The sequence below is a fragment of the Bombus affinis genome, chromosome 10 (genome assembly GCF_024516045.1).
Source record: "Bombus affinis isolate iyBomAffi1 chromosome 10, iyBomAffi1.2, whole genome shotgun sequence".
NCBI classification, from domain to species: domain Eukaryota; kingdom Metazoa; phylum Arthropoda; class Insecta; order Hymenoptera; family Apidae; genus Bombus; species Bombus affinis.
In genome coordinates this window covers 12206535-12232929 of record NC_066353.1, presented here as the reverse complement: position 1 = coordinate 12232929, position 26395 = coordinate 12206535, and the positions used below count along the sequence as shown (strand labels likewise).

Genomic DNA, 26395 nt, shown 5'->3' with positions numbered 1-26395 from the left:
CAATTCGCATTAATTACAAAAAAAGCATAAGTAGAAATATATCAATATCAGTTACTGTTGGACAAAGCGAAAAATTTCTTCCAACCCGTTTACAGTTCGTTTACAACCGAAATTAATTGTACATTTTACCATTTCTTCAATGCTATTATTGGTTTCAATGCGAATGCTATACATATATATAGGAACCGTGTTAAACCCGTGCTAACCCTGGTTGAAGTAATCTCTTCATTATCGGAAAGGGGAAGGCGATCACTGTGCGGGGATTGAAAGACAAAACAGAAAAGTCAAAGCCGTCGTCGCGTGCCGGAATCGCGTTACGTCTACGACGCTGCGGTTCAGTAAGCGTCGCGACGCCCACCGTGCACGTTGCACCGTTCGTTTGTCCTGTTGCGGCGTTCTTTCGAAGTACGCCAATTTTTACAAGAGTTCTGCCTTTCAAATTTTCAAAAAAGATCTTGCTTCTTTTTTTTCAATTGTACCACGCGCATAGTCATATCGCGTGATTTAAACGGACATATATTTAAGCATCGATCGTTCAAAAGACGTTGCACTGTATCTTTTTATCTTCCCTCCAAAGTTAAATTATGGTGATAGATGGGTGCTGATGGACATTTTCGAGTGACCTTGTCCCTAAGGCGCGAACCGGCCGCAGGTCCAGTTTATTGTAAAATGGAGACATCGGCGAGATTTCGGCAGCTGAAGACAGTGAAGCTGAGCTGCGAAGCCACGTATCGGTTGGACATCAGCTTCAAACCTCCGCAATTATTAGAGTGGGTACAGAGAATGTGACGATAGCAATTATATTATTTCAATCAATCTTCACTTTTTTCTTTAAGAGCAATCATTTCTTCACGTCCTCGTGTTTGATCATCGTTTATTATTTTCGCATGTCCGTGTACCACCGTTTCCTCTTTATCTGATCCCGCGGCTCTGTTTCATAACACGGTCCTTTTACCCAGTGGTAATTTCATCGTTGCAATAATAAGGATATCTGAAACACAGCTCAGGGATTTATAGTTTTTTAAAGATATTAGAAACTCGACAGCCAGTCATTATTATCTTACTTTGGTATTATCCGGTGCGATCGAGATATTAATTTTACCGCGTAAATTCGTGATCAGATAAATTTCTGAGACCTAGTGCTTGATAGATGAGCGTTATTCTTACCTGTCGCTAAATATTGATTTCACTGTGCGATCATAAATTGTAGTTTTCATTTTTTAAAAGGTTCAGCATTGCATATGTTCATCTTACGTATTTCTTGTAACCTCAGCCTTTTCATATAAATTATTATTTTAATCGCTTCTATTAATATTTAAATTACCTATTAATCGTAAATCAAATACCATTTTTACCCTTCGTACTAAAACATTGTACCGTTTACCGACTTTCTACTATAATCGTAACTCGATTTTCATTGGCCGTTATAATTTCCAGTTTATTCCTGGCTAACAGTTTCAGATCTCTCATTTACGATACCTACTGGATAAAATGCTCGTTTATGGTAGATCGATCATCAAAGAAATTCCCATTTTGTGTACCATTGCTTTTAAGAGAACAAGCGTACCAATATTGAACTTTTACGTCCATCCGATAAACTTAACGCGCGAAACGGTTCGCAGAAAAAGATTACACCTATTTTCGACATGCGTAGGAGAACGTGAATTATAGGCTGAAAGTAGTAAAAATGATATATGCACGTCCTTTCTGAGGGATCGAACCCGCCCAACCTACGGGCGTTATTACAAATGCTCGTGGATGCGCGTAGTTCTTGATAGATGTGTACATTTCAATGTGTATACGCAATAACACGTTTAGAATACCGTACGCATATATCTTTCAAACAACACGATATCGATGCAGTATATACTATCGTTATTAATTTTTTTTCCTATAATATGCCTCTTCTATAATCGTCCTTAATGTTTCATACACACTTACGATACTTTAATTACACGTGTCTTCAGAATTGCGCGTTTCATAAACGAAAGTAGCATCTATTGGAACGCTTCTTATAATCGTGTTCCACATTTCTATATGCTTTAAGATGTTACGATATAATAATGGTATAATATAAATTCTGCTAGCCTTTAAGAATAGAACATCCTATCATATGTTTTCTATTTCTGGACGAAATAATCTCTCTTCGTATTGGTTTTTATTGTTCCTAATTCCATTATAAGACACGGTATTGTTGCGATGGTGGACGATATTCTCCTTTCAATAAAATTTCTCCAACCAATGACGTACACCATATATACGTTAAAGATGAGAAAAAATCGTGTAGATTTATAAGGAACTCCTTCGTTAATCAACTTCTAAATGTGTTAAGAATTGCATGGTACCGGTGAAACGGACTTGTAAAATTAGTGTTCGACAAGGATCATACGTTTTCGCTCGAGCCCTCGAGGATTGACCGTGTTTCCTTCGCTGGACCAGCCGGGGTACTTTAACGCAAGAGTGAGAATTATAAAATACGATCCTTCTGACCTTATAAAACGTTATATGCTTTATAGTCGCGACGAGCGATTTTAAGAGCGCAGAAAAACGACATTAGGAAAGATCAATCTCCATTTAGCGATTCTCAGGACCTCGTCGACGGAAGAATGAGAAAAGAAGAGGAAGAATCGCTTCGGTGGATACCATTCTGAATAATTACAACCGGAGAGTTTCTAAACGACACTCTTCGCGGCTTAACTGGATCAGCAGGATCGTCGATCAACGATAACTTTTAATTTACGGATAGGTTCCATCGAGTATTAAGGACCATGAGGTGTCACTGCATAGCATACTAATAGCCTTTTGTTGGCCATGGTACAGGAAATATCCGAGCACGATGACAAACGTCTGGATATGAAAACCTCGTTCCCCAGTGTTCGACGTTCGATATCTCCGGATCACTTTGTAGGGATGATTTAACCCCCTGATAGTTTGCCTGAAAAGAACATCAGTTTTATAAACGTGATTGTAAAATGCTTCTTATAATTCCTTTTCCGAACAGAAAGAGTAGATTTCTTGCTCGAATAGCAGAGGACGACGTGAAACATAACATTTGTGAAAGATATAAGAGATCTTTTACAAGAAGAATCGGCGAAAGAGATATGCTTTGAGATAAATGCTCGTTTTTATCTTCATCTATTCCAGGAGTAATTCGCGAACGATTATTCATCCTTTTCAGTTTCTTATTTTAGAATTTCTTTTAATATTTAACTCTTCGTTTTAAAATTTCAAAAACTCTGTTTCCCTTGCATGCATCTGTATTATTTAATCTGTTGAACAATTCATTTTTATTAAGCTTGCGATATACGTTCGTTCCATATTCTCCGTTTGTATATAGTAAACATAAAAACAGAAGAAACTTATGTTACAAGCTAATGCATGATGTATATATTGTTATCCAAGGATATCTAATATATTCGTATTTTTCGATATCTAAGTATATGCAAGAACAAAGACTAAATAGTATTACTTCGTTGAAACGAAAACGAAGAGTCAGGAACATTTGATAAAGGGTACTTGAAAAACGAACGAAAGACATTGAGAAGGGTTGTAGGAGATACATGTACCCGAAAGGGTAGGAAACATGTCAAGAAGTAACGGATTAAGTTCTCCAGCTGTTCAGATCTGTCGACGGTCGAGTGTCTATCCAAAGAACGTTCGTAGCTGAAAATGCTTGCAAAATAAATGTTTAGGGCCAGTGTCGACCGCTCTTATTCACGAAGAGCAGCGCAGTACAAAAAGGCTACGACGAAAAGATTAGGGTCTAAAGACAAATTGGGATTACCACGCCTGGCAATATACAAAAAAAAGGGATACAGAACGTTGCACTTTGATGTAAGTATATAGGTGCAACTGTCTCAGAAATGTGGTGAGAGTAGAGCAGGTGTTACCATTATGTACCTACTGAAACGATACGTGTACATGTCGCAGTAATCGCCTTGAACTGTAGTAAATAGTTACAAATCGATTACGATCTTCGGTACAGTTAATGCTACTGAAACAATTGGACTCTGATATTTGACATACGGTTCGCTGGATATTTAACGAGGTTTTCACTGGCGAGAGCTGTGAAAGTACGAATGCCGTAAAAAGATGTGAAACGACGTTACTAAACGACCTAAAACCCACCCAACAATAAGAAGAAAATCGTATAAATTATTACATCTTTTTGGAAGTTTATCTAAACAGCGCATCTCTTAAAATTATTATCAACGCTATATTCAAACTGTGCATTGCACATTTATTTTCCTTGAATCATCTAGGAAGAAGAATCTCGCAACTACGATGGAAGGACGATCATTGGACTGAAAAGTTTACCTAAATTCGAAAGAAGACACTTTTCCCAAGGTCTACTAAAGAGATGCATTCAAAGCTACCACGAACATGTTACTCGAATATCAAACTGTGTATCGCAGTTTGTTCCGGCGCATCGAGGAAATATCTTGGAAGTAGGATTAGAGAAATAGCGTCACATGAACAAATTTGTAGAAATCCGAAAATTATGGAGTCACTGTTTCGAAATTTCCCTGAAAACCATTTACATATGTATGTACGCGTGTACTTCGCAAAGTTTCGGAGTTTGATGTAGGACGAGGGTAGAATCGATGAAAATTTCATTGGTTCGTCTGGCAGGCGGACTGATGATAAATAATTTCGATCGAATCTGGATGTATCGTGCTTTCGTAACGATACATTTTCGTTACGAAATAGACACGTCAAAAGACGAAAGTAATCATACACGACCGGTTGAAATATCGACTGGCGTTATATTGCGGTGCTCGGTCTCCGGCTCGCACAGGGTTGGAAAATGAACCGTCGCTCGTAACACGAATAGCAGCTAAAATTACTTGGCAATTACGATATGCAGAGTGTTGCTGATGTTAGTGAACGAGCACGGGTTTCGCGTGGATAATATTTAAACAACCATGGCCAATTAGACGGTGAGGAAATGAACGCGGTACCAGGAAATCGAGTCCTTCAGAAAATGCAACTGTCATTCTTTTTATGCACGAAATCACTGCATTCGTTGTTGGTCGATTGTAAACTCGCGTGTTATTTAGGAATCAGAAATTCCGTTATTTATCGCATAATTATACAGTAGAACCTCGTTTAGCTGACGTGACGTGGACCGGGCCTGCCTCGGATAGTACGCAAGAATTCTATTAATGTTCATAAATCCTATAACAAAATCATAGAAAACATTTGAAATTTTGTAATATTCTACATGCAATTAGGCTCGATTCGTTATTTAATAGGTTGAAAGTTTGATTAACTGCTTCCGCAATATCTGATTATTTTACACTTTCGTACTCTTCGTGTTAAAATATCGAGAAGAATGAAGGTACAGTAACTAAGTTATAATAAGTAAGTTATAGTAAGTAAGGTGGTTCGAAGCAGCCCGGATAATGCGGAACATAACCGAGTCTCCATCGTAATATGAATAATAATTGATAGAATTTTGAGTGAATTCGTTATGTTCTTGTTATTATTAACGATATCCAAATATTTGTACAAATCTCTGACGAATATACTATGTATGTTATATGAAACATTTTGAAATTTAATTAGCACGGTAATGAGGCCAGACTATCATAATTATATTGGTAAAGTCTGAGACAAGTTTAAAAACGGATGTAGCAGCTACGAGATATGTAACGCAAATATATGTTTTCTAGAGTTGGATCACGAAAATGTTTAAACGGTCAATTGTCAATTACGTTAATAAGCCTCAATTATTATATGCTTAAGATAGCTATTCATAGCGTACGCTAATTTTTTTATTAAATATATATTTACAGTATACGTACAATAATGCACACATTAATTCTACATATTGGTATACAAAATATTTTCGTCAGCCTCTATATAAATTTATTTTGTCCCTCTGTTACGTGCCATTAACGACATAGTTTTGAATGTATACGTTTATTTACTTCTCCATTTTTAAAGAAAATATTAATACCGACATACAAATGTTCGATGCAAAGTTTTAAACGAGTACATTCTATCCAGCAAATTATACTGTAAATTGCTCGACGATCGATGCGAAATTGGGATTTCCTGTCTTGCCCTCCAGTGTTTCCTAGTATTTGTAAAAATGTTCTGTTCTTTGTTTCGGGGTGTATCGTTCGTTTTGTCATTCGATAGCAAACATTTATAATTCATTCTCATCCATTATTTTTGTGGCTTGTGTAAGAGAAAAATATCCCATTTTCTTCATGAATATGTTATTTGCAAATTTGACAGAAACGTGCATTACTCGGGTAAAGGGCAAACGGGTATTTATTCCGTGAATACGATCTACATTTCAATTTCGTTGTCTTCAAAATTCGTGTAGAATTTTCATTGTCTTAAGGGTGGTATACTTGATTAATCCGAATCACGCAATATAGCGGTAAACTTTACGTGGGTTAGATTAATTAACGAGCGCTCTAATTATTACATGCGTACTGCGTTCCTTTGCTACCGAGTTTCGAAACTCGACGGAAGAAATAAAAATACGAAGAAGACTATTCGAGATTCAAAGTATAAGAATGTAGTGTCTTATTTCACTTACATTATCACCGTAACAGTTATCGTATTATTATTAGCTTAGATCTCGTAGTTGGATATTCATTTCATAAATAAAAAAACTTTGATCGATATTTGAATTCAGTATAAAGAGAAAGATAAACCATTTGTAATATCTTTCCAATCTGTCAACTGCAAAACCAATTATTATATCGAACAAAATACGACGGAAAATAAAGAACGATACAAGAAGGAATAAAAATAAAGATATTGACACAACATCGAAAAAATAAGTTATTTGTACACCGTGCTTACGAATAAATACGATGTGTACCAGGCGAAAATACGAAAAAGCCATATCATCCGTTTCATTTACGTTTTAACAATTTCCAGCAGCGAGAAACTTTCGAAAATTCCAAAATTTACATCCACCAACATTGGAATTTTTTCTGTAGAATTTTTCGTTTTGGGAACGCCGAGAGCTATTCTACGAGACGATAAAGTGCCTGGGAAATCCGTCGATATATCGGTAGGAACAGTTACATCGAGTCGGCGCGACTGTATCTTCTTCTCTCCTGTCTGGCAGGTTCAATATTCCCAATAACACTCGACCTTTGAAAGTTGATTACCTGCGTTACGTTTTGCCACTGCCGAGGACTTTAATCTTTACCTACATGTACAAACTTATCGAAAGTTTTCGTTTCTGGCAAAAGCTCGATCGGATCCTCGATAACTGTGAATGCTCGTGACTCGCGTCAATAAACATTCAGCAGAGGCCGCTGCAAAGGCACTGCACTGGTTGCGCAAACGATGGGAAAAGGGATATACACGTTGGTTGGGGAAAAAGCTTATTTACAAAATCCTCGAGAAAGAGCGAGACGTCGTCTGTACAGGCGTCTGTTTCAACTATTTTTCATCACCTATGCGAGGAGGCCACTTTCCACGTCGGATAAGTTTAAATTTACCGCTTGAAAGAGCCGCTCTGAAAATAATTTTGCCCCAACTTTTCCTTGCTCCAATTAATATCTCGGATTGAAAATTTACTCTACTACCTTCGTTCTCTCTCTTTTCTCTCCCCTCTTTTCTTTTTTTTTTTCTTCTTTTATTTATGCGACGTTACGGCGCCTGATTTATTTTTGCATTCGCTGGCTAATATCATAGGAATGGAAATTTTGCGTGTCCATCTATTGGGAATGACTGACAAGAAATGAGGTTCAGCTGGTTGCAGTCTAGTTGAAACTTTGCACGCTGACAGATAGACCGTAGATTTACGCGTTGTATATGTTACTACGACTTCATATTTTTACGAAGACAAGTAAGGAAATAGAACTTGGATCGGAAGTTCCAGCAATTAAATATTAAAAGCAGTAGACCTTGCTTTAGATATTTTATATATTCGCGTGGATTATTGGATATATCTTGTTCATATTAAATTGAATTCTACGCTATTTGTCACATGTTTACGTCTTTTAGTTTAACGTAATTGTATAAACAAGTGCGAGACTGATAGATTTAGTTATTGGATTTATAAAAATGCGTCATTAAAAATAGCTTATATACTTAGGATTCATATAATAAGAATTTGCATTAAAGTAAGTGGATTTAACTAGCAAGAGATCATTTAACCGTGCACTCATTAAAATTGCACTAATAATAAATAGAATTCGTATAAATTAGGTTCTACCTATAGGTCAGATATTCAATATTTTTCACGATTCGTTGATATTTCATACCTCTGTATCCCCATTTTTTTTTCACGATGGCTCACAGGATTTGAAATTTGGAACAGGCATCTTCATGAAACACTCACAAGAGGTTCACGTAACTTATATCTTACAATTTGAACCGTTACTCCGCGAGTAAGCGATAATTCACACGTATATTATTTAAAGAACACTGGGAAGATTCTGATAAAAATGATTTATTCATTGACTTGGTTTCTGCAGAAACGTCTGACTAATTAAAAATTCCATTACTGCTCTAGGTAGCAATTCAAGAGTATCGTGTGACAATGTGCCATAAAATGTAAAATTCTGCACTATGTACCGTGACTCACGAACGTATCTGAACACTTATAGAAACTTTTTATGTGTATTACGACTTAAATCGTTGGAAATGCTTGAAAAAAAGAAAAAAAAAAACAAGCGAGGAACGAAACAGGCATTTGTTAATCATTGAACTTGCAGAAGCAGTTAAAACTTTTACGATATCGAGCTAGCAATTCGTAGCTACTCATCAACTTTCTCTTCAGCCTACTTATCGAACAAAGGTATTTCTCTAATTATTTGCAACAGCGTATAAGAACCTGCGGTACTACGTGTGCTTAGTAAATCATTTCACGAATGACTAACTAATAACGTTTTAACGATCGAAAGTTTCGAGTTAACTTTGGCAAAGTCGAACAAGTCACGTATACACACCGCTTCATAAAAGAGAAACGTGACGAAATAAATATTACAATATTCTCGTGAAACCAGCTGTACATAAATATACGTTATTTCTAGCGAGCGGAGCCGTGAACGAAGATCAGTAGTAACGAGACTGATAAGTCAGACGATCACAAAGCCTGCATCCAACTGAGAAACGCTACTACGTAGTATAATATAACATACATATACATACGCAATACACGTTCAATTCTAATTCTTAATTTGTTAATCGTTTTCTAATACGTTCGTTAGCATCGTTATATGTGCAAATTATGTTCGAAGATCGTAAAAGAAGAGCACGATAAGTCACATTTCGTATCTTTTACAGAGAAGCAATTTTAAGATTCGAGACATAGTCAATCGATGTTATATCGGCAAAATTGTCTGTATTTTTAGTTTCGCGGCTGAACGTGCGTTTTCTCGTCTCTTTCAAAATTTCCAAAATATTCGTCGTCATTATGTTACAACATCGAAGATATTAAAATATTGCTGGTCCTCATAACTATATCTTTCGGGTCCGTAGAAATGTCAAGTCCAAATTGAAATTCGGTAGCTATACAAATTAATGAAAACCGACTGATTCTTTACAAGGATCGATCGATCTTTTTCGATACGACGATATATTCTTAAGGCGAATGCAGCGTGTCTGATTAAAAGAATTGGGAATTCCTGTGCAAACGGATCGCTGGGTAGGAAGCGTTTGGAACGTTGATTAAATCTATAAAACGCGTCTCGCGAAGAAATTTAGGAGAATCACGTATTTATAAGGTGGATACATGGAAAAAAGATCTGGTAGCGAGGTAGTGTAAAGACAAACTGGCCTGACAGCGATATACAACGGTGCAAGAAACCGGGTCACGGAATAAAAAATATTCCACTTTCAAAAGTACTATAGACTGGTAGAACTAGAACAACAGCTTACTTGCATGTGGTCCATGACATCGGTTAATCGATGTAAAACAGAAGGAAAAGGGAACGTCAAATGGGTCAAACAGAAATCTTATACGAACTTCATGCCAATCTCATCTGAGTTTCGTTAACTTCTTACGCGAATAATTCATTCTATCGTGCAATTCGGTGCATTCCTATTTTCAAATTCGTATCGCGTACGACGTAAATTACAAAGCAGCAGGTTTGCATATTCATGTTCTTTTTAAACGAAATATATTTTTATCAAGCTTCGCGTTTTATTCGCACGCTACTAAATTCTTGTAGTTGCGTAAAAATAATTACGTGTTAACCGCGTTCATAGTCGGGGGACGAAAATGTGCTTTAGAAAAGCGATATACATGTATCGTGAGTGGGAATTACGTTGACCCATAATATGAGTCATGGGGCAGTGGAACGTGCTAAATGATAGAAAATTTCGCATGCATCTGATTAATTGACACGCAAATACCACGATATGCATGGTCGCATGCGAAACACGGTAAATTCTTTTTTTAGCCGTTTTAATATTTAAATCGCGTAATAATTAAACCTTCAGGTATGATTACTCGAGTATAATTATTCGTAACTATATTTAACCCTGAAGTCGTGTAAATCGTGTTCCGTTTTAAACATAAAATAAAATACATTCGTCAAATTCTCGATTTACCTAAGGCGAACCGCTGAGTGTGGTGTTGCAAGTATTCGCACAGGGGATCGTCTCTATTTATCGTCGACGTGAGTCAGCGATTTTCGCGAGTCTTTGTTAGGAAATCGCATCCCTCCGGAAAGTGCAACTGTCGGCACTGCTTAGAAGTTCGATTAACAGCGTATATCCTTGGTGGGCTGCTATCGAAACTTTTGTCGCAAATTTCCACCCGAACGTACACACGTTTGAACAAACGTGCCTATTTTTCGAAGGTCTTTCTTTCATCTCGCCTGTTTCAATGCCGACCGTTCCTACTTTATTTCGCGAACACAGCAAGGAAGAGGAGAGTAAACGGAAAAGAAGAAGAGAGGAGAGAAGCGAGGAGGAAAAAGGAGGAAAGTAAAGAGACTAAAAATACAAGATTGCGAATGGCTTTTTGTTTTACAGACGGATTGCCTTTTAAAAGGAAAGCTTCGTCCCATTGGCTTTTTCCTCTCGCCTCTCTTTATTTCCGTCTCTCTCTCAGATTCGCGCGCCGTCGCTAAATTCGCTAATTGGGAACATTTTTTTTGTCGGAGATTCGTGTTGTCCGATCGATTTAAGTACGTGCAGCCAATTATCCCATGAACTATCGAACGCGGCTACAATTTGATTTGGAAGAGCTGTACGGTTTTTGCTGATTCTATGCCTGTTTGAAAATTGGAAAAAAAAGAATGAAAAAAAAAAACACGAGGTCTACATTGGAATTTTGGTTATTATTTCTGGCAACAATTTTGCAAACAGATTCATTCTCCGGGACAAATAGTAACGAATAGTAACATAAAGATTTTGATATACGATGGATCAGAAAAATATTTCAACGCTCGCCATGGGAAACTTTACACGTACGGAGTGTGTGTTATATAAAACAATTGGGAACTTTATTGGCTCTGTAACGAGACACGAGCGTCGTGATCATATAGGTGAAATTTGGAACGAATATGAAAATGTAAGGAAAAGTTACGAGATAATATATATTGGTGAAAGATTTTTTACAAGCGTTTGACAAGCGTACTTCCGCGAGCTTCTTTATATGCAATAGTTTTATAACAGATTAATAGATGATAACTATAAGTAAAATAATCTTGTATGAGACACACGTATAATGAGTATGCTGAATAATACTGCGTCTGCCTATAAAAACGGAATGAGAAAACGTGGCTTATAAACCACGGTATAATGCCAAGGGAGACGTTCCAGGCTTGGGAAACTTATTGTCCTACTTTTTCGCGTAGCCCTTTGAATCCCATAAATTTCGAACAACAAGTATAATACGCGCAGCAGGTAATCTCGCCATAGAAAGTTGGATTTTCAACGTAACATCGTGTTAAATTGATGCAATATCAGACAGAATGTTCCATTCTCTGTTCACTTAATCGACCCGAAACAGTGTCCATTTAATTGCTTTCTACACGAGCAATAAGCTTACAGTATAGTACTGCCACAATCGAATAGCATAAAGCAAAGTCAATTGCTGAAGATCCAATACAGCCGAGGTAATAGCGTGCCAACGATTTAGGTCGCGACTAGTAAACCTCATAACCGCGAAACAGTTGGACGAATTAATTAAAGTCTCATCTTGGCGGTGTATTTGGAATGTTAGTGGCGCAATCGAAACGGAAAAGCGCGTCGAATTACGAGCAAGATGTTTTCCGCTGGTGAAGTGAAAATATATTTCTTCCGAAAATTGCACGTGATCTATCAAAGTCGTCGCTTTGGGATTCGCTTCATCTCTCTCCCTCTCTCTCTCTCCCTCTCTCTCTCTCTCTCTCTCCCGCCTGATACGTATGCATGCACTTTATTCGGCGGAGTCGATTTCCGGGGGAAACGCGCGCGTGGATGGAAAGCTAACAGAGCCAGATAGTTCTACTTTAAATCGAACGCTCCTACACCTCGGAGGATCTTATCTGGCGCGTGATGTATATCGTAACTTTCTAATTCCGCTTACAAAGTCAGTTACAAATGCACAATACGAACTTAAGCGCGTTAAATGAACACTGTGTGTTTCGTTCCGCGAACCGAACAAAATTGGCCTGTATCGAAAAAGAAAACGAGGTACGACGAACAAAGAATTTCCTGAATAGAGAAGCAGAAAAGCCGTTTCCGCTGTTGGCGAGTTTGTCAGAGGGATTATTTTCAATGCGATGGAACTTCTCTTCTCGTTGTTGGTGTTTTTTTTAACTCTCGTCACTGAGGCAAAAAGGAAGCGAAGTCTCTACCAGATGATCATCCGAGAGCAAAGCAGGCCAACTCCACTGCGTGTCTAAGGATCGAACGGAACGGTATCACGATCGTTAAAGTGGAGACTCTGGCTAGATTTTGTTCGATTTCGTCTTGAGGAAATTTTGCTTGCACGCGAAACTCTGAATTAGTTAGCGTACGACGAGAACACTCGAATCGTGCCTTCGAATCGCTGCGAGTCGATCACGGACGGCACTTTCATCGTTAAAAATCAACCAGAAATATCTACGTTTAGTATTTAATGCAGAGAATGGCTTACCGTTGCATGTCTCGAGCGAAACGGAGAATTTTTTACCTCGTTGCCTGCTATCAGTCCAACGTATCTCCACCCTTATCGGTGCCACGCGTTCCTTTTCCAACTTTCAGCAACAATCGTTCTTGGTCATTTCCTTTAAGCCATACCAGCTCGCTTTTCCTCCAGGATAAGAGAAATCGGGGAAACTCTGTCGATAGTAAAACACGGTGGTTACCAAGGTTTCGTGGCTGCTAAAAAGACTCTACGGTCTCTTACGATATCGTAATCTTTGGCAAAGAAAAATATCTACGTATCGATCGACAACCAATTTAACTTTATCTACATACAGCGTCTCGTCTCGTTCGCTAAATATAGTATACACCCTCGTTATTATTTTGTTGTAGTCTCTACAGGATTCTTTTGAAGGACGTAAACAAGAAACGAAATACTCCAGCAGTTTGTAAAAACCATTCGAAGAAACTCATTACCCGAAAAGACGAGACGGACAAGAACAGACTGGTGAAGTGTCGGATATCAAAAACTCTAATTTTAGCGGAATCTTTCTCCGCGTTTCATTCTGATCAAATCTTTCTTAATCTTTCGCCATGAATTTTCCCAGCAATCTAATATTCTCACAAAAATCTGCAGAAAATACAAAAAATCGTTCGTAATACTCCGCGAACATCCGATGAAAGAAATCTCGCAGAGGGGCGATTCTTCTTCTTCTAAATTAAGAAGTGCTCGTCATGGTAGGCCGTTGTTTCCAAGTAAAAAAACTCTCGAGAGGGATTAATCGGGAGAATTGGATGTTCTACGTTGAATCGAGAGGAGAGGAACGAACAAAGAAGTCTCCACACTGCTTACGATCTAGGACTCGTTACATTTTTCACGAACGGCGATAGAATCGTATCGATCGAACGTGGATACGCCTCTAGGTATTATTCGTAATTTGCCATCGAAAAGCTTCTTTTTAAGGTATCTGCATCGGGCGTTCGTATCGGTCGTATATCGTCGGTTATTTCGCTAAAACGATTCCGCGATTGCGATTGATCAACGTCGAGAACGACGACGACGACGACGACCCGAATGTATTGCACCAAAAATTTCTTCGTGCTTTTTACTTTTACGACGAGCGACCATGTGTGCTTTGGTTCTTTACGAGTAATATCAAGAAGCGACGTGCTGGGAATGCGAGTCTCGAGTTTACGATTTCGTCACGGGCTTAGACAGTCCGCTGGGTCGTTTAATGTTTAAGGAGCACGCCTTTGAACATCTTGACGACGACCGTATTGACTCGAGCAATTGGCGAATTCCTCGCAACGTGAAAAGGAACACTAACATTATCCAAGTTCGAAGATAAATATTGCACGATTGCGATCGAAGGTACAGAAGCGATGGGAGTCGAGCTAGAAAAGAGAGCAAGTTTCTTGTTTAAATTCGAATTTTGGTTTATGTATGGGTACCATTTCTAATGAACTTACCCTGGATGTTGCATTTATACGTTTGAAAAAATCTAGGTCAGTCGTGATCCTTTAAATGCGATACGCAGTTCCATTTATGAGATGTATTGCACCATCAGTTTTATAAGGGTTAAATTTATAACGGTAATTCGTAATAGTAATTCAAAGGATAATCTTAACAGTAATCTACATTACAGTTTTATTTATTTAGGATTTTATGTGCGCTACCTTTAATCACTCATACGAAAATGTAAATTTTACTCGCTGAATATTGCGTGATTGCGATCGAAGGCGCAAAGCAATAAGACTCGATTCCCATTGCCCCGGAATTGATAATAATTTTGATAATAATCCTGGTTACGTTCTCACTTGTTTAAATTTTCACGCGTATCACTTTTCGCTTCTAATATGAAAATGTTAACTACACCGGGAATATTGCACAATTGCGATGGAAAAGCGAATACGATAGGGAGACATTATCGGAAAACTGAGTTTCTCTTTTAATGCAATTAATTATTTGAAACTTAGTACATTATGTCTTTGATTTGTAATTTAAAAACGTATATAAATTTCATCGTGAACGTTGCACGGTTGCGATAAAAGCCGGAGAACAATTTGAAGAATTTTTCTTTTAAATCCTATAGCAATTATAATTGTAATATTAACGACTTCCGTAACAGTGTGGTTTGCTTGAAACTTGGTGCGTTTTGTTTTAGATTTATAAATTATTGAAAAAGATATTTTGCTTTTTGACATCACAAATATTTTATATTCTATTTCCTGCGCGTTTCGACGATAGTTTTTCGAATATAAATCGAGGGAACAGCGAACAACACGAGCCATGCTATTGCTCGGGGAAGCAGAGAGAAACTCTGACAATAAAAAATAAAAATATTTCTCAAATGAATACAGAAAATATACGAAATAGCGAAGCATATAAAGTATCACTAGTCACGAACAATGTTTAACGCAATGAAACTTGTTTGAACAATATGTAAACTCCTTGACCCTAAAGTAAAATTCTCTTAACAAGCCAGCGATTCATCGATTGTCGTTTTGTAGAAATAATTTAATCCTATTTAATTACCATTTGTATTTTATAATATGTGCCATCTTAACGAACCTGTAGAATCAACTGCTATAATTTCGATTGCCAAGATTTTTCGTGCTCGAATCACTTTTGCAACTTTCGAGTTTCTGTATTTCTAACTGAAACAGAGCAAACTATTACGATGATGGACGCAATATTAAACCGATATTTAACTTTTATACTTAACTATTGTATAACTGGGTCATTTCCCAATGGGAAAGTCTTTCTGAACTAGAAGATTAAATCTTCATAATCAGATTCGTGTTTGCTTACGTAACAAAATTCATATAAATGTGACAAAGTATTTTTAAAATCAATGTTATTATATTTAACATAATGTTATATGTTATAGTCTATTTAAGAAGTTGGTAAACCCTATGAACATAAACTATTCGGTGTAAATTAATACTGGTTCAAGTGACAAATTGACTCGTTTTATGTATCGAATAAATGAATATAAGTTTCCTTCCTCTTCCTTATATTCTTTTCTTGAAATATACAAAAGCAAGTAAGAGAAAGTATTACGCTCGTTGGACAACGATTTTCTGTTCCAATTTCCTTCTTCATAGAACGCTATATCAAGGACTATAATTCGAACTATTTAAACAGCAAGCAAAATCTCTGACGCTGGTTGGCTTCGCATTACCAAATAATTATACATTATATGTATATGCTTCTGCGTCACGAGAACTCATTTCTAACACGTGAATGATGCTCGACATTGATACGCGTAGGGATCATTTGCTCCTGCAAAACACTAAAAATATACGACAAGGCTTGAAGTGAAGCCAAGTTACACCGCGGTTACTATGCGGAATGTATTAATATTTAAAGCATGCACTATATGAATTTACTATTTATAGAAACGCACGCACGTATTGTTTTCGTTGAACAGCGAAAATTTATCCGATACGCCAATGCAAAAATGCAGTTTCTACTACTAGCCGATTACGTATTTAGCAAAGGAGTGCTTAACGAAACGCTTGAAATAACTTCCTCCTTTTATTTCTAGCTCTGTCGAAACTTTACGTTTGTGCCGATTCATTTATAAGCGGATACGCTTCGCAGATTATCGATCGATTAGAAAGGATAAAACGCATTGGAATTGAAGATTATACACGAAGACTCGAATGTAAATTTGTACATAAAATAATAAAGTTCACCGACGATATTGGAAACTCTATAGGAGCGATATTTATTTTATATGGGCGTCGTTTTAGGAGATGTAATTTCATAGATGGAACATAAAACGGAAGCGCCGCTATAAAAATATTCATATTTACTGGGAGAAAGTTATTTTCGGTAACTTCTAGTTAGTCTAGAACGATATGTTCGATGAACAGTAAATATGATGAATGTTTCAACAAATATCTCAACTGAATGTAATGGAATATCGTTTCAATTGCATTTAACGATACTATTGCTCAATCTATTCCTTTTATATCCTGATATTTGTGTTTCTTACGCTCAATTCATTTAATCGTCTGTTTATCCAAATCACGAACCCATTAAAATAAATTCCACTCTATTTCATTGCAATACGTCTTGTACAATGGGAATCGTTACGAATATGAAGGGAAGGATGGGGACGAAGTTAAAATTCAGCAATTTGCAACATGTCGGGATGTCGCGACTATTTTGTAAATGATTGCGGCTCCGCGATACGTGCCAGATGGTGCACAATAGATACCGGAAACGAGATTCAGAATATACTCCAATACTAGCCGGTTGAAGATGCAAATGAATTTAAAGCACGATTCTGTAACGTCGCCTGCCATCGACGTGAATCGCGTCTATCGATTTGCGATCAATGAATCAGACTTGCTTCGATGCATGGATACAATTGAAACTAAAGAGCGTCCGATTCGATTAACCTTTCGGTAGACTTTCAAATTGTCCTGTTTGTCAAAGCCTTGAAGCCAGAACCTTTTGCTTGTTTTCCTTTTTCCGTGGAACCTAACGAGCGTTTCTCGCCGCCACCGCCGCCCCCTCCCTCCTCATACTCTTTCTCTGCTACCTACAATTTAGGAAACACAGGTTCGTTTAAAAGAAGAAGATTAACGACGTAGAAGATTAAAATGTAAAATGCAGATTACAAAAGAAAAGTACAAAAAGCAAGCGGATAACGTGGAAATGTAAATTGCTTATTTGCTTACGATAATATCCAAATGGAGTATGTTATAACACGCATCAAGTGATCGTTACGAGTTAACAAACAAATTTATGAATATTTCTAAAGTGATTATTAGATGAGACTTCGTTAATATGTAAACGAGATTTATTTATGGAGATAGTGGGGAAAATAAAGTTATGATACTACGTATGCAGCTACAAACTAGCGTAACTGGAACGAATAACTTGTGCATATAATAACAACCTAATGTAAATTCTACGTATTGTATTATCAATAAGGTTCCGCTCTTGAGGCTGTTCAGAGTACTATAAGTTAGAGACAAGTACGACTCCGAGATTTAATGCATGTTCCATCACTTTAGAGGACTTGATTTGAGTTATGCGATCTTGTGACTGCGTTCTTAATGTTCTGGGTTGTTATTTCAACAATTCTGTAAGCTGATAGTAGCACAACTTTAATGAAAACTCTAGTTTTTATGAACAGAAAAAACATAAGCTTCTATTAAATCTGAATATCATGACTAAACTGCGAATATTAATATAAATTCATATTTTTATGAATATAGTGGAAAGAATCGAAAACTGTTTTACCTACTAAATATTAAAATGAATAATTTTGTACAGTACCTATCTAATCTTTTTATACAATATTATAATGAGATATTTTTTACAACAATAAACGCAGAACATTATTTTATAAAATATAATATACGTCCCTGTACTAGATCACATCACTGCTTCATGAGATGTATATAGATCACCTGTAGTAATATCACAGTAGACATTATAATGTTCAATATCTTTTGTTTTGCTCATATTCCATTAGTTTTAATAAATTATAATAGTTGTATATAGTAGTAATTTTAATTTTAGACATAATTTGCTAAATAATAATCATAAACTTACCTAAATAATAATCTTGAAATTTATAGGTCCCTGAGCATAGGAGGGAAACAAGTGGAAACGATTGAACGTGCACGGGACGGGACAGCCTGTGCTTACAGTGCTTATCATAGCACAAAAGGTATACCGGCGAGTGCTCGTGGTCATCGTGAAGAATTGCCAATAGCCATGCGTGTCTTCGGTTCCGGTTACTTGACTACTTGTCTGCAGATCAAATACTACCGCCAAGACGATCAGAGCCACTGTGAATGGGGTGCCAGGTTACATTGTATCGAATTGGACTGTTCGAGCGTGGAAGGCAGATTAGTTACGGTAGACAGGGAAACATATAGAAAACTTGGCATAGAATCCTAGCAATCGATGGGTGTTAATGTCATGAAAGCCATCACATAGAGAAAGTGGCTGATATTTATTTCTTATCGCTTGTCGATTGGCTCATTTCCGATTGAAACAACATTAAAATCGCTTGACCAATAAAAAGGTCAGAGTACAGGTGGCGGGTTTCTGTTTGGAACTTGAACAGCACAGCTTAGGATTTGAATCGTATAATAGGAAATTTTTGGCTACTTTAGCACGTTAAGAAGCTTGACGTGTGAACATAATAAAATAAGGTGAACATTTTCGACAATTTCCGTGGTATTGATCAAAAGAAAGTGGAGAATAGTGGAAGAAAAGTGGAGAATAACTATCTTTCTGTATGGTATCAATCAGATTTTTCAAGAAGGAAAACGTAAATATCTGCTAATGAGGAAAAAAACATTATAACGATTCCTTTTGGTCCCTTAACGACTAGATATGTAATTATCAAACGGTGGATCCGTTTCATTAACGTAATCCAAATGTAATTTCATTCTCCTATTTTTCTATATCGAGAGACGTGTTTGTATATACGTACATATATGTATATCAGGAACATTCATGTATATATAATGATTGTTATAAAGTGATATAGAAAATAGAGGTAATGCTACGAACATAAGTGTATTTTGTTTAACCTAAATATGGAACGATGTATTTTAGAATTATATTTAATGCTTTATTACCATAGAGATACAAAGATGGAGTACCTGACTCATGTTACCGTGTAAGTGGATACGATATGTCTATAGAAAGAGAACGCTGCATAGACTTCTGCTTTGTATCTATGTCCTCTAATTAAGTATGCACACGACGCTGCTCGTTGATCGGTGTTGCTTTACGCTTACTTATTTACTGTCCGAATGAGCATGTGTCAAACAAATCAGAAAAGATTTTTATATAGCGTTCTCTTTCTATTGCTATATTATTTTCTCAGCTCGCTCACGGACTTTGTTTTTATATCTCTATGATTATTACGAACTACAATCTTTTTAACGAATCGTAATCGTTAAGGAATCGATTGGGAAAATATTTGATCTATCGACAGTCTAAATTGTTATCGAATCGTAATCTCGTAATATTTTTACGATATACATAACGTATCAGGAATTAAGCACTCCATGCCTAGCGACCAATAGTATATGTATATGTATATTTAATCTGTCTATTGAAAAAATAATTGCAAAAAGTAAATAAATTTGAAGATTCCCATTATGCTACACATTATACAAACATACAAGTAATATAATACAAAATACTTGCTAGTATAGATATTATATGTATACTAATACGTAAAAAAAATGGTTATTTGAATATAATATGTTGACATTTATAATAATAAAATTATAAACAGTTCGAATATAAATTCATTGTTCAGTATTATTTAAATTTAAAACATATAAAAAAATGCGCAGACCAAACGAAAATATATTGCCACACTATTACGAATATAATGAAAGTTTAATGTAATTTACGAGCTATATATATCGTTAATTGATTACGAATTGGTTTAAAAAACTTAACTTCTTTCATTTGTCTGCTATATTTCATTGTAAAAGAAATATTATACAATTCAATGTGCTTAAACACGAAACTTACTTAAAGCAATATGATGATAACTATTGTGCTATTCAAGGCACGTTTAATTAAGTTTACAGCATAATTACAATCACTATTATTATACTTATACCTATTGTGTTCCATGATCTTCACAACTTTTTTTTTTTATTCGAATAACTTGATACGTTCCAGAGTAAAATCGAGAAAAATTATAAAAATTATATTTTTTTACACACGTGTAATTTTGCTACAGTTGTTATTCTTTATTGTTTATGTAGTTTCGTTACTGTCATGTAACTTTTGTTTCAATTATATAAATTTTGATTTATGTGATGTTAAAGCTTCATTGTTTAAATTTTCGCACAATATTAGATGCATTGTTATGTTAATATTATATTGACTCAAACATTCGTAATCAAAAACAAACGAATATGAAATCTTTAATTATAAATGCTAATTTACAAATGGTGTATATCCATACATATACGTATGCATGTATACCTTAGTGTATAATTATACACACATATTTGCATAACCATACAAGTACACGTCATAAATCATAAATTCTTAATAAAATATTAAATTCTGATTACTATACTTTTCTAATTATAGCACTGATTCATTGCAAATTTTGGCAATCAGCGAAAATGACCAAACAGTGCCTCTCTATACTTTGTGTAAATGTAAACACAGATTGTTCCTATTCTTTATTCACATAATTAGTTTTTTGTCTAATGACACTGATATCTGTATATTTCAAAACCGACTGAAATAAATTATTTAATCCTTCAATCATTTATTTAATACTGTTAATTATAGAATATATTGACAAACATACATACTTCATACATGTATTAAACATACATACATATTTTACAAATTATACATACATTTCCTGACTTTAAATTAATAATTTACTATAACATTAATTATAATTAAATTTTAAAATGTAGGCGATTGATAATTTAACAAAAGAGTAGCCAAAACTTTATCAGGTATTTTTTCTAATTGGGTTCTCATTCGTACTGCTAATTTGTTTGATTGTTTCAAGTACATAGCAGAATGATGTAATGCAATTGTATAAGGAATAGGACACCAGCTTTCTTTAACAATTCCCCTAACAAGCGCTGTTATATAACTTTCTATTAAAGATGTATCTTCCTCAAGAGGATAAAGATATTCTTTTAACGGAATAACTAACTGTTCTAATGGTAATCTAACATATCGAAGCAAACCTACATGTTCCGACCATAACAATTTTCTATAATGAACATCGTGCCTTTGTGCAATTGGTACCAATAAGGTCATTGAAAAACCATAATCACCATAGGAAGTTGAACAAAAATGTTCACACATCGCAGTAAACAAATCGGTAAAAGAATTAAGTCCTGGCAAATCTATTGTAAAATTAAGCTTCTTGTAATTATCTTTTAATAAAGTTGTCACGGCTCTAGTAAGTAAAGCAGAAACATCGTTACTTAAATACAGCGTCTCGCACAAGTATATAAGTACCAATCTACTAAATCTCAAACTTTGTGACAATTTTTCAACCAAATCTGGTAGTACTAATTCTAAACTCAACACGGCTAAGATGACAGCTTTATCATCATCGTTACATGCATTATTATTTCTACATTTTGTATAAATATGTACAATAGGTAAATAAAGCCAATCTTTAGGCATTGCCGCTTGATCCCATTTACCGTCTAATTCTATATACCGTTCGTATAAACCAGATATATCATGACTTAAATTCAATTTAATATCTCCAATATTTGAATTCAGATTTAATTTCTCTAATTCACTCGTTACTATCTCTAAATTTAATTTTTCCTTTGCTAGTGAAACTCTAAGCATCTTCTTTACATCGGATGGACAATCGGCAGGTAAAGATGATACGAGTTTAATAGCAATTTTCCAAATAATGTACATTGTTTTATTATCTAATTTATCCTTAACAAAAGAGGATGCATTTACTATAGCAACTAAAAAAGACAATTCAGATCTTGTATACCATGATCTCTCTAAACACCAATTTGTTGTTTCTAATCTTTTCAAATACCTATAGACTTGTGGAAGACTAAGTACTGCCTGAATTTCTTCTATGAAAGAATGATCAATGAATACATTTAAAACTGTTGCAAGAAAGGGCATACAAGATTGGTGAGACACAATATGTTGCACTTGTCCTTCATAGGTTAATACTCCCAGATGAGGCAAAGCGGAAGGCTCACGCTCAAGAGCTAAAGAACAATCACTTAACAAATTTGAAGTAGAACTGCAAAAATTAAAACGTTAAAAATTATTATAACACAATATTAATATAATGTAATTTTAAAACTGCTTAGCATCCACTTACTTAAGTTTAGAAAATACTTGCGATCGAGATATGTTCAATGTTTTAATCGCAGTACTATCACTAACTGCTAATAACGTTTCTGCGATAAGTTTCGTATTTCCCCACTGCGAAAATAGTTTTCTATGTATAGTATATTTTACATTTAATATATAATTACAATTATTTTATATACATATATGGTTATTAAATATACGTATAATATAATATTTATTCATATATTTGTAGCATATTATACTTCAAATTAACATACCGTGAAATTACTTAAGGATAGTAGCTGTGTACTCCATTTGAACAGTAAGACCGATATATTTGCTTTTAGCGACGTCAAGCAACTTGCAACGGCAATTAAGGCTGCTGCATATTCACAAGATAATTCAGATGCGCTTTGAATATCGTGATTACTCAACAGAAGCTGTAACTGTGACACAAGAAATAATTGTGCTCCAGTTAAACTATCCATGGCTTCTTCATGCAATAACAATGTTCTCCACAAACGTAAATTTTCGATGATAAAATTATAGCTTCCCTTCCTATTAAAAAATTATGACTTATATATGTTATATATATTACAAAATTTTTTTTGTTTATATTAAATTATAATAAACAATTACCCTGCATCACAACTGGCATATGATATAATGCGTTGCATAATTTTAAGATTATTTAATTTTTGGGCAACAGATTTTCCTCCATAACAAAGTAAGATACGACAGAATCTAACTGCAGCCACTACTGGTACACCATACACATTATTTATATTATCTGTCATTGCTATAAATATAAAAAAAAACTAATTCATTAGTATATACACATTATTTAAACATAAAATATATATATACACATATATATATTATAGTATCTCACAAATTATAATATAGTATCACACAAATATACGAACCCAATGCATCTGTAGACAAAGGCATAAAATGTTCAATTATTGTTTCCAAAAGATTTGGAGAATTTATCATTTTTAAGACAGTAATGGGCGAATGTCTTACAAGTCTAATTAGAATTTCTAATGCACAAGTTACAGCAACAGGTGGTGGTCGTATTTCATTCAAAATGTAGCTATAAATAATTTCAATTATCTTTTTAACAAAAGCTTTCATATCATTTACATAAATAGAATTATTAAAAGTACCTAATTCTTAATAGTATATCAGTTCTTAATAAGGCAGCAATTGCGTCTAGTTGTACCAATTCATGATCTTTTAAATTGCTTATATCATCGACATCAGTTTTTGGTGTTGCTAAAACAGGTTCTTTATAATTTCGGAAACCATATAGTCTGTCCAAACAGACTTCATCCGCTTCGCTATATAAAAAAGCTCTTAGTGCTTGTAAAGTTGCTGTGATCACAGCTACTGAGGTTTCATCCAAAGAAAATCTTAATAGTAACAGAAGATTTTTTTGACTTAATGCAGTCAATGGTGCAGGTTGTAATGCTTTATCATACCAGCCCTTGCGACTTTTTTCTATAATATTTGCTAACGTTGTAAGAGCTGTACAGCGTTGCTGTTGTGCCGATGAGCGACTCAGTTGCAATAATTCTTGTAATGAATAACCAGGACGTTCGGGTTCTTCTCCATGATGATGGAGACCTTTTTCAATAGGTACATTGTCGTCTTTGTACGCTAATAATACACCTATTAAAAAAAGTTTATTTGTATATCTATAATAGATTTTCTCTTATATACATTAGCATTTGGATATTTACCATTAAAGTCAAAACGAGCATTGTACGGTTCGTCTGGAATAGGTTCATCTTTTTTCTCAGGTATATTTTCCATCCATTTTAATTTTTCAGGCTCAAGAGAATCCATATGCACCCAACCCTTCTCTTTAGCTTGTTGCATCAATTCTTTTGAAGGTTTGGGTATATCTTGTTGTAATTCATCTATCTGCATTGGTACAACATCATTATTCTGGACTAAATTTTCATGATCTTTGTTAGGAACTTCTTCTGCAACTAACTTTTCTGCATTTACAGATTTTTCATTTTGATCTTGAGCTTTGCCATTTGATGTTTTATTGTCTTCTGGAGCCTTATTTACTTTTTGTTTTTTATTCCTTCTATTTTTTAAAAATTGTATCAATTCTGGCTTTAAAGTCATCTCAAGTTTACTTTTTTCTTTAAGAATATCCTCTTGGGACATTTGGCTTAATCGTTCCAAATTTTCTTTATGTATTTCATTTGCCCATGATCCTTCTACAATAACACTACTATCTGTATTATATAAAGGTTCAATCGTTTCAGATTTTTCTACTTTATTTCTAACAATGCTTTTAGGAGAAATTTCATGCAAAAATAAACTTTTATTCTTATCATTTTTCTGAAAAAGTAACAAAATTTAAACATTTGAATGTATTTTTCAAGTATTTCCATTATATTTGTTATTATAATAAAAATATGCAATTACCATGTGTTTAGGAACGAAGGCTTCAGGAAAACCATTACTGGAACAAAGAAATTCCTTTTTATCAAATTTATACTTGCATGTATTGTATTTCTTTTCAATGATGTTTCCTAATATTATCGATGAAGATGCTATTTGCATATTATGAGCAATATTCTTCAATCCAGGGTTTAGATTTTTCCCAGCTTCTTCTTTAATCGCAGGATTTATAACATCACCGCTACTTTGAGAAGTAGACACCCCATCACGATTTCTTAATCTTTTTGATTCAGAAAATTTTGATCTTATTTTGTTAGAATTTGTTTGACTGTCAGTAGCTACAGCAGAACTAGTATTTAAAAATGTTTCAGATCTTCTTAAATTGATCACTTTGGCTGATGGTTGTTGTTTATTTCTTAAAAATTCTTCTTGCATACGAAACAATTCTTCTTCGCTATCACTTGGTTTAGGTCGCTTTATAACTGGACTGTCGTCCATTGTTTTAAAATTTATTTGAAATCTTAAAAATTGTAATTTTTATAATAAATTATTTTGTCAAATATTTTTAGGTTATTCTAACCTAAATATCATCGATAGTTTTATTAATTATAAATATTTAATTATTTAATATATCTATTAAATAATATATATTTATTTCATCCTCATCTACAAGGATTAATATATTTTAATAAAAAATTCTTTGATTTTAGTTGGATAAACACGGAGGAACACTAGGAACACGGAGTATAATAAACAAATATTCACAGAATGATGCGATACACAGTTATACACAGATTAGGTTAGTATACACAGTTATACACAGGTTAGGTTAGTATACACAGTTATACACAGATTAGGTTAGTATACACAGGTATACATATGTACATATAACGTATATTTTATGAATTTTATTTTTTTCGCGAGATCTTTTGAACTTATATTTTTAGAAAAGAACAAAAACTACAATGTAAAAGCAATATATGTAAAAGTAATATAAATACTTATAATAGGGTTACAATTAAAATTATAGAAACTTTATTCTAGAAATATCTTAATGCTAAAACATCTGTTTCTACATACCTATTCTTTTCTTATGCTTTCATATAA

General features: G+C 34.8%; 2 protein-coding genes and 1 long non-coding RNA gene across 3 annotated transcripts; 1 reads left to right on the top strand and 2 right to left on the bottom strand.

Annotated features, from left to right (window-relative positions):
• Positions 1-323: 323 nt before the first annotated feature.
• On the top strand, positions 324-21325 carry LOC126920969 (CB1 cannabinoid receptor-interacting protein 1-like). The gene is made up of 2 exons (XM_050732035.1): positions 324-770; positions 18646-21325. Exons 1-2 carry the CDS (start codon positions 595-597, stop codon positions 18968-18970), a joined length of 501 nt encoding a protein of 166 aa, XP_050587992.1. The 5' UTR covers positions 324-594; the 3' UTR covers positions 18971-21325.
• On the bottom strand, positions 17456-18407 carry LOC126920977 (uncharacterized). The gene is made up of 2 exons (XR_007712157.1): positions 17958-18407; positions 17456-17597 (listed from the first exon to the last, which is right to left on the bottom strand). It is a non-coding gene; the product is annotated as an uncharacterized LOC126920977 (long non-coding RNA).
• On the bottom strand, positions 20773-26366 carry LOC126920945 (RNA polymerase II-associated protein 1). Its single transcript, XM_050731973.1, has 8 exons — positions 25313-26366; positions 24610-25225; positions 24034-24538; positions 23791-23960; positions 23504-23663; positions 23143-23422; positions 22893-22996; positions 20773-22811 (listed from the first exon to the last, which is right to left on the bottom strand). Exons 1-8 carry the CDS (start codon positions 25784-25786, stop codon positions 21476-21478), a joined length of 3645 nt encoding a protein of 1214 aa, XP_050587930.1. The 5' UTR covers positions 25787-26366; the 3' UTR covers positions 20773-21475.
• Positions 26367-26395: the final 29 nt, after the last annotated feature.

What these genes read in the sequence shown, in the direction of transcription:
- LOC126920969 (XM_050732035.1), top strand. Translation starts at nt 595, where the DNA reads ATGGGTGCTGATGGACATTTTCGAGTGACCTTGTCCCTAAGGCGCGAA. An exon ending in AAACCTCCGCAATTATTAGA is followed by an intron (nt 771 to 18,645) that starts GTGGGTACAGAG and finishes TGAAATTTATAG; the next exon opens with GTCCCTGAGCATAGGAGGGA.
- LOC126920945 (XM_050731973.1), bottom strand. Translation starts at nt 25,786, where the DNA reads ATGGACGACAGTCCAGTTATAAAGCGACCTAAACCAAGTGATAGCGAA. An exon ending in CCTTCGTTCCTAAACACATG is followed by an intron (nt 25,226 to 25,312) that starts GTAATTGCATAT and finishes TTACTTTTTCAG; the next exon opens with AAAAATGATAAGAATAAAAG. An exon ending in TATGCCAGTTGTGATGCAGG is followed by an intron (nt 23,423 to 23,503) that starts GTAATTGTTTAT and finishes ATTTTTTAATAG; the next exon opens with GAAGGGAAGCTATAATTTTA.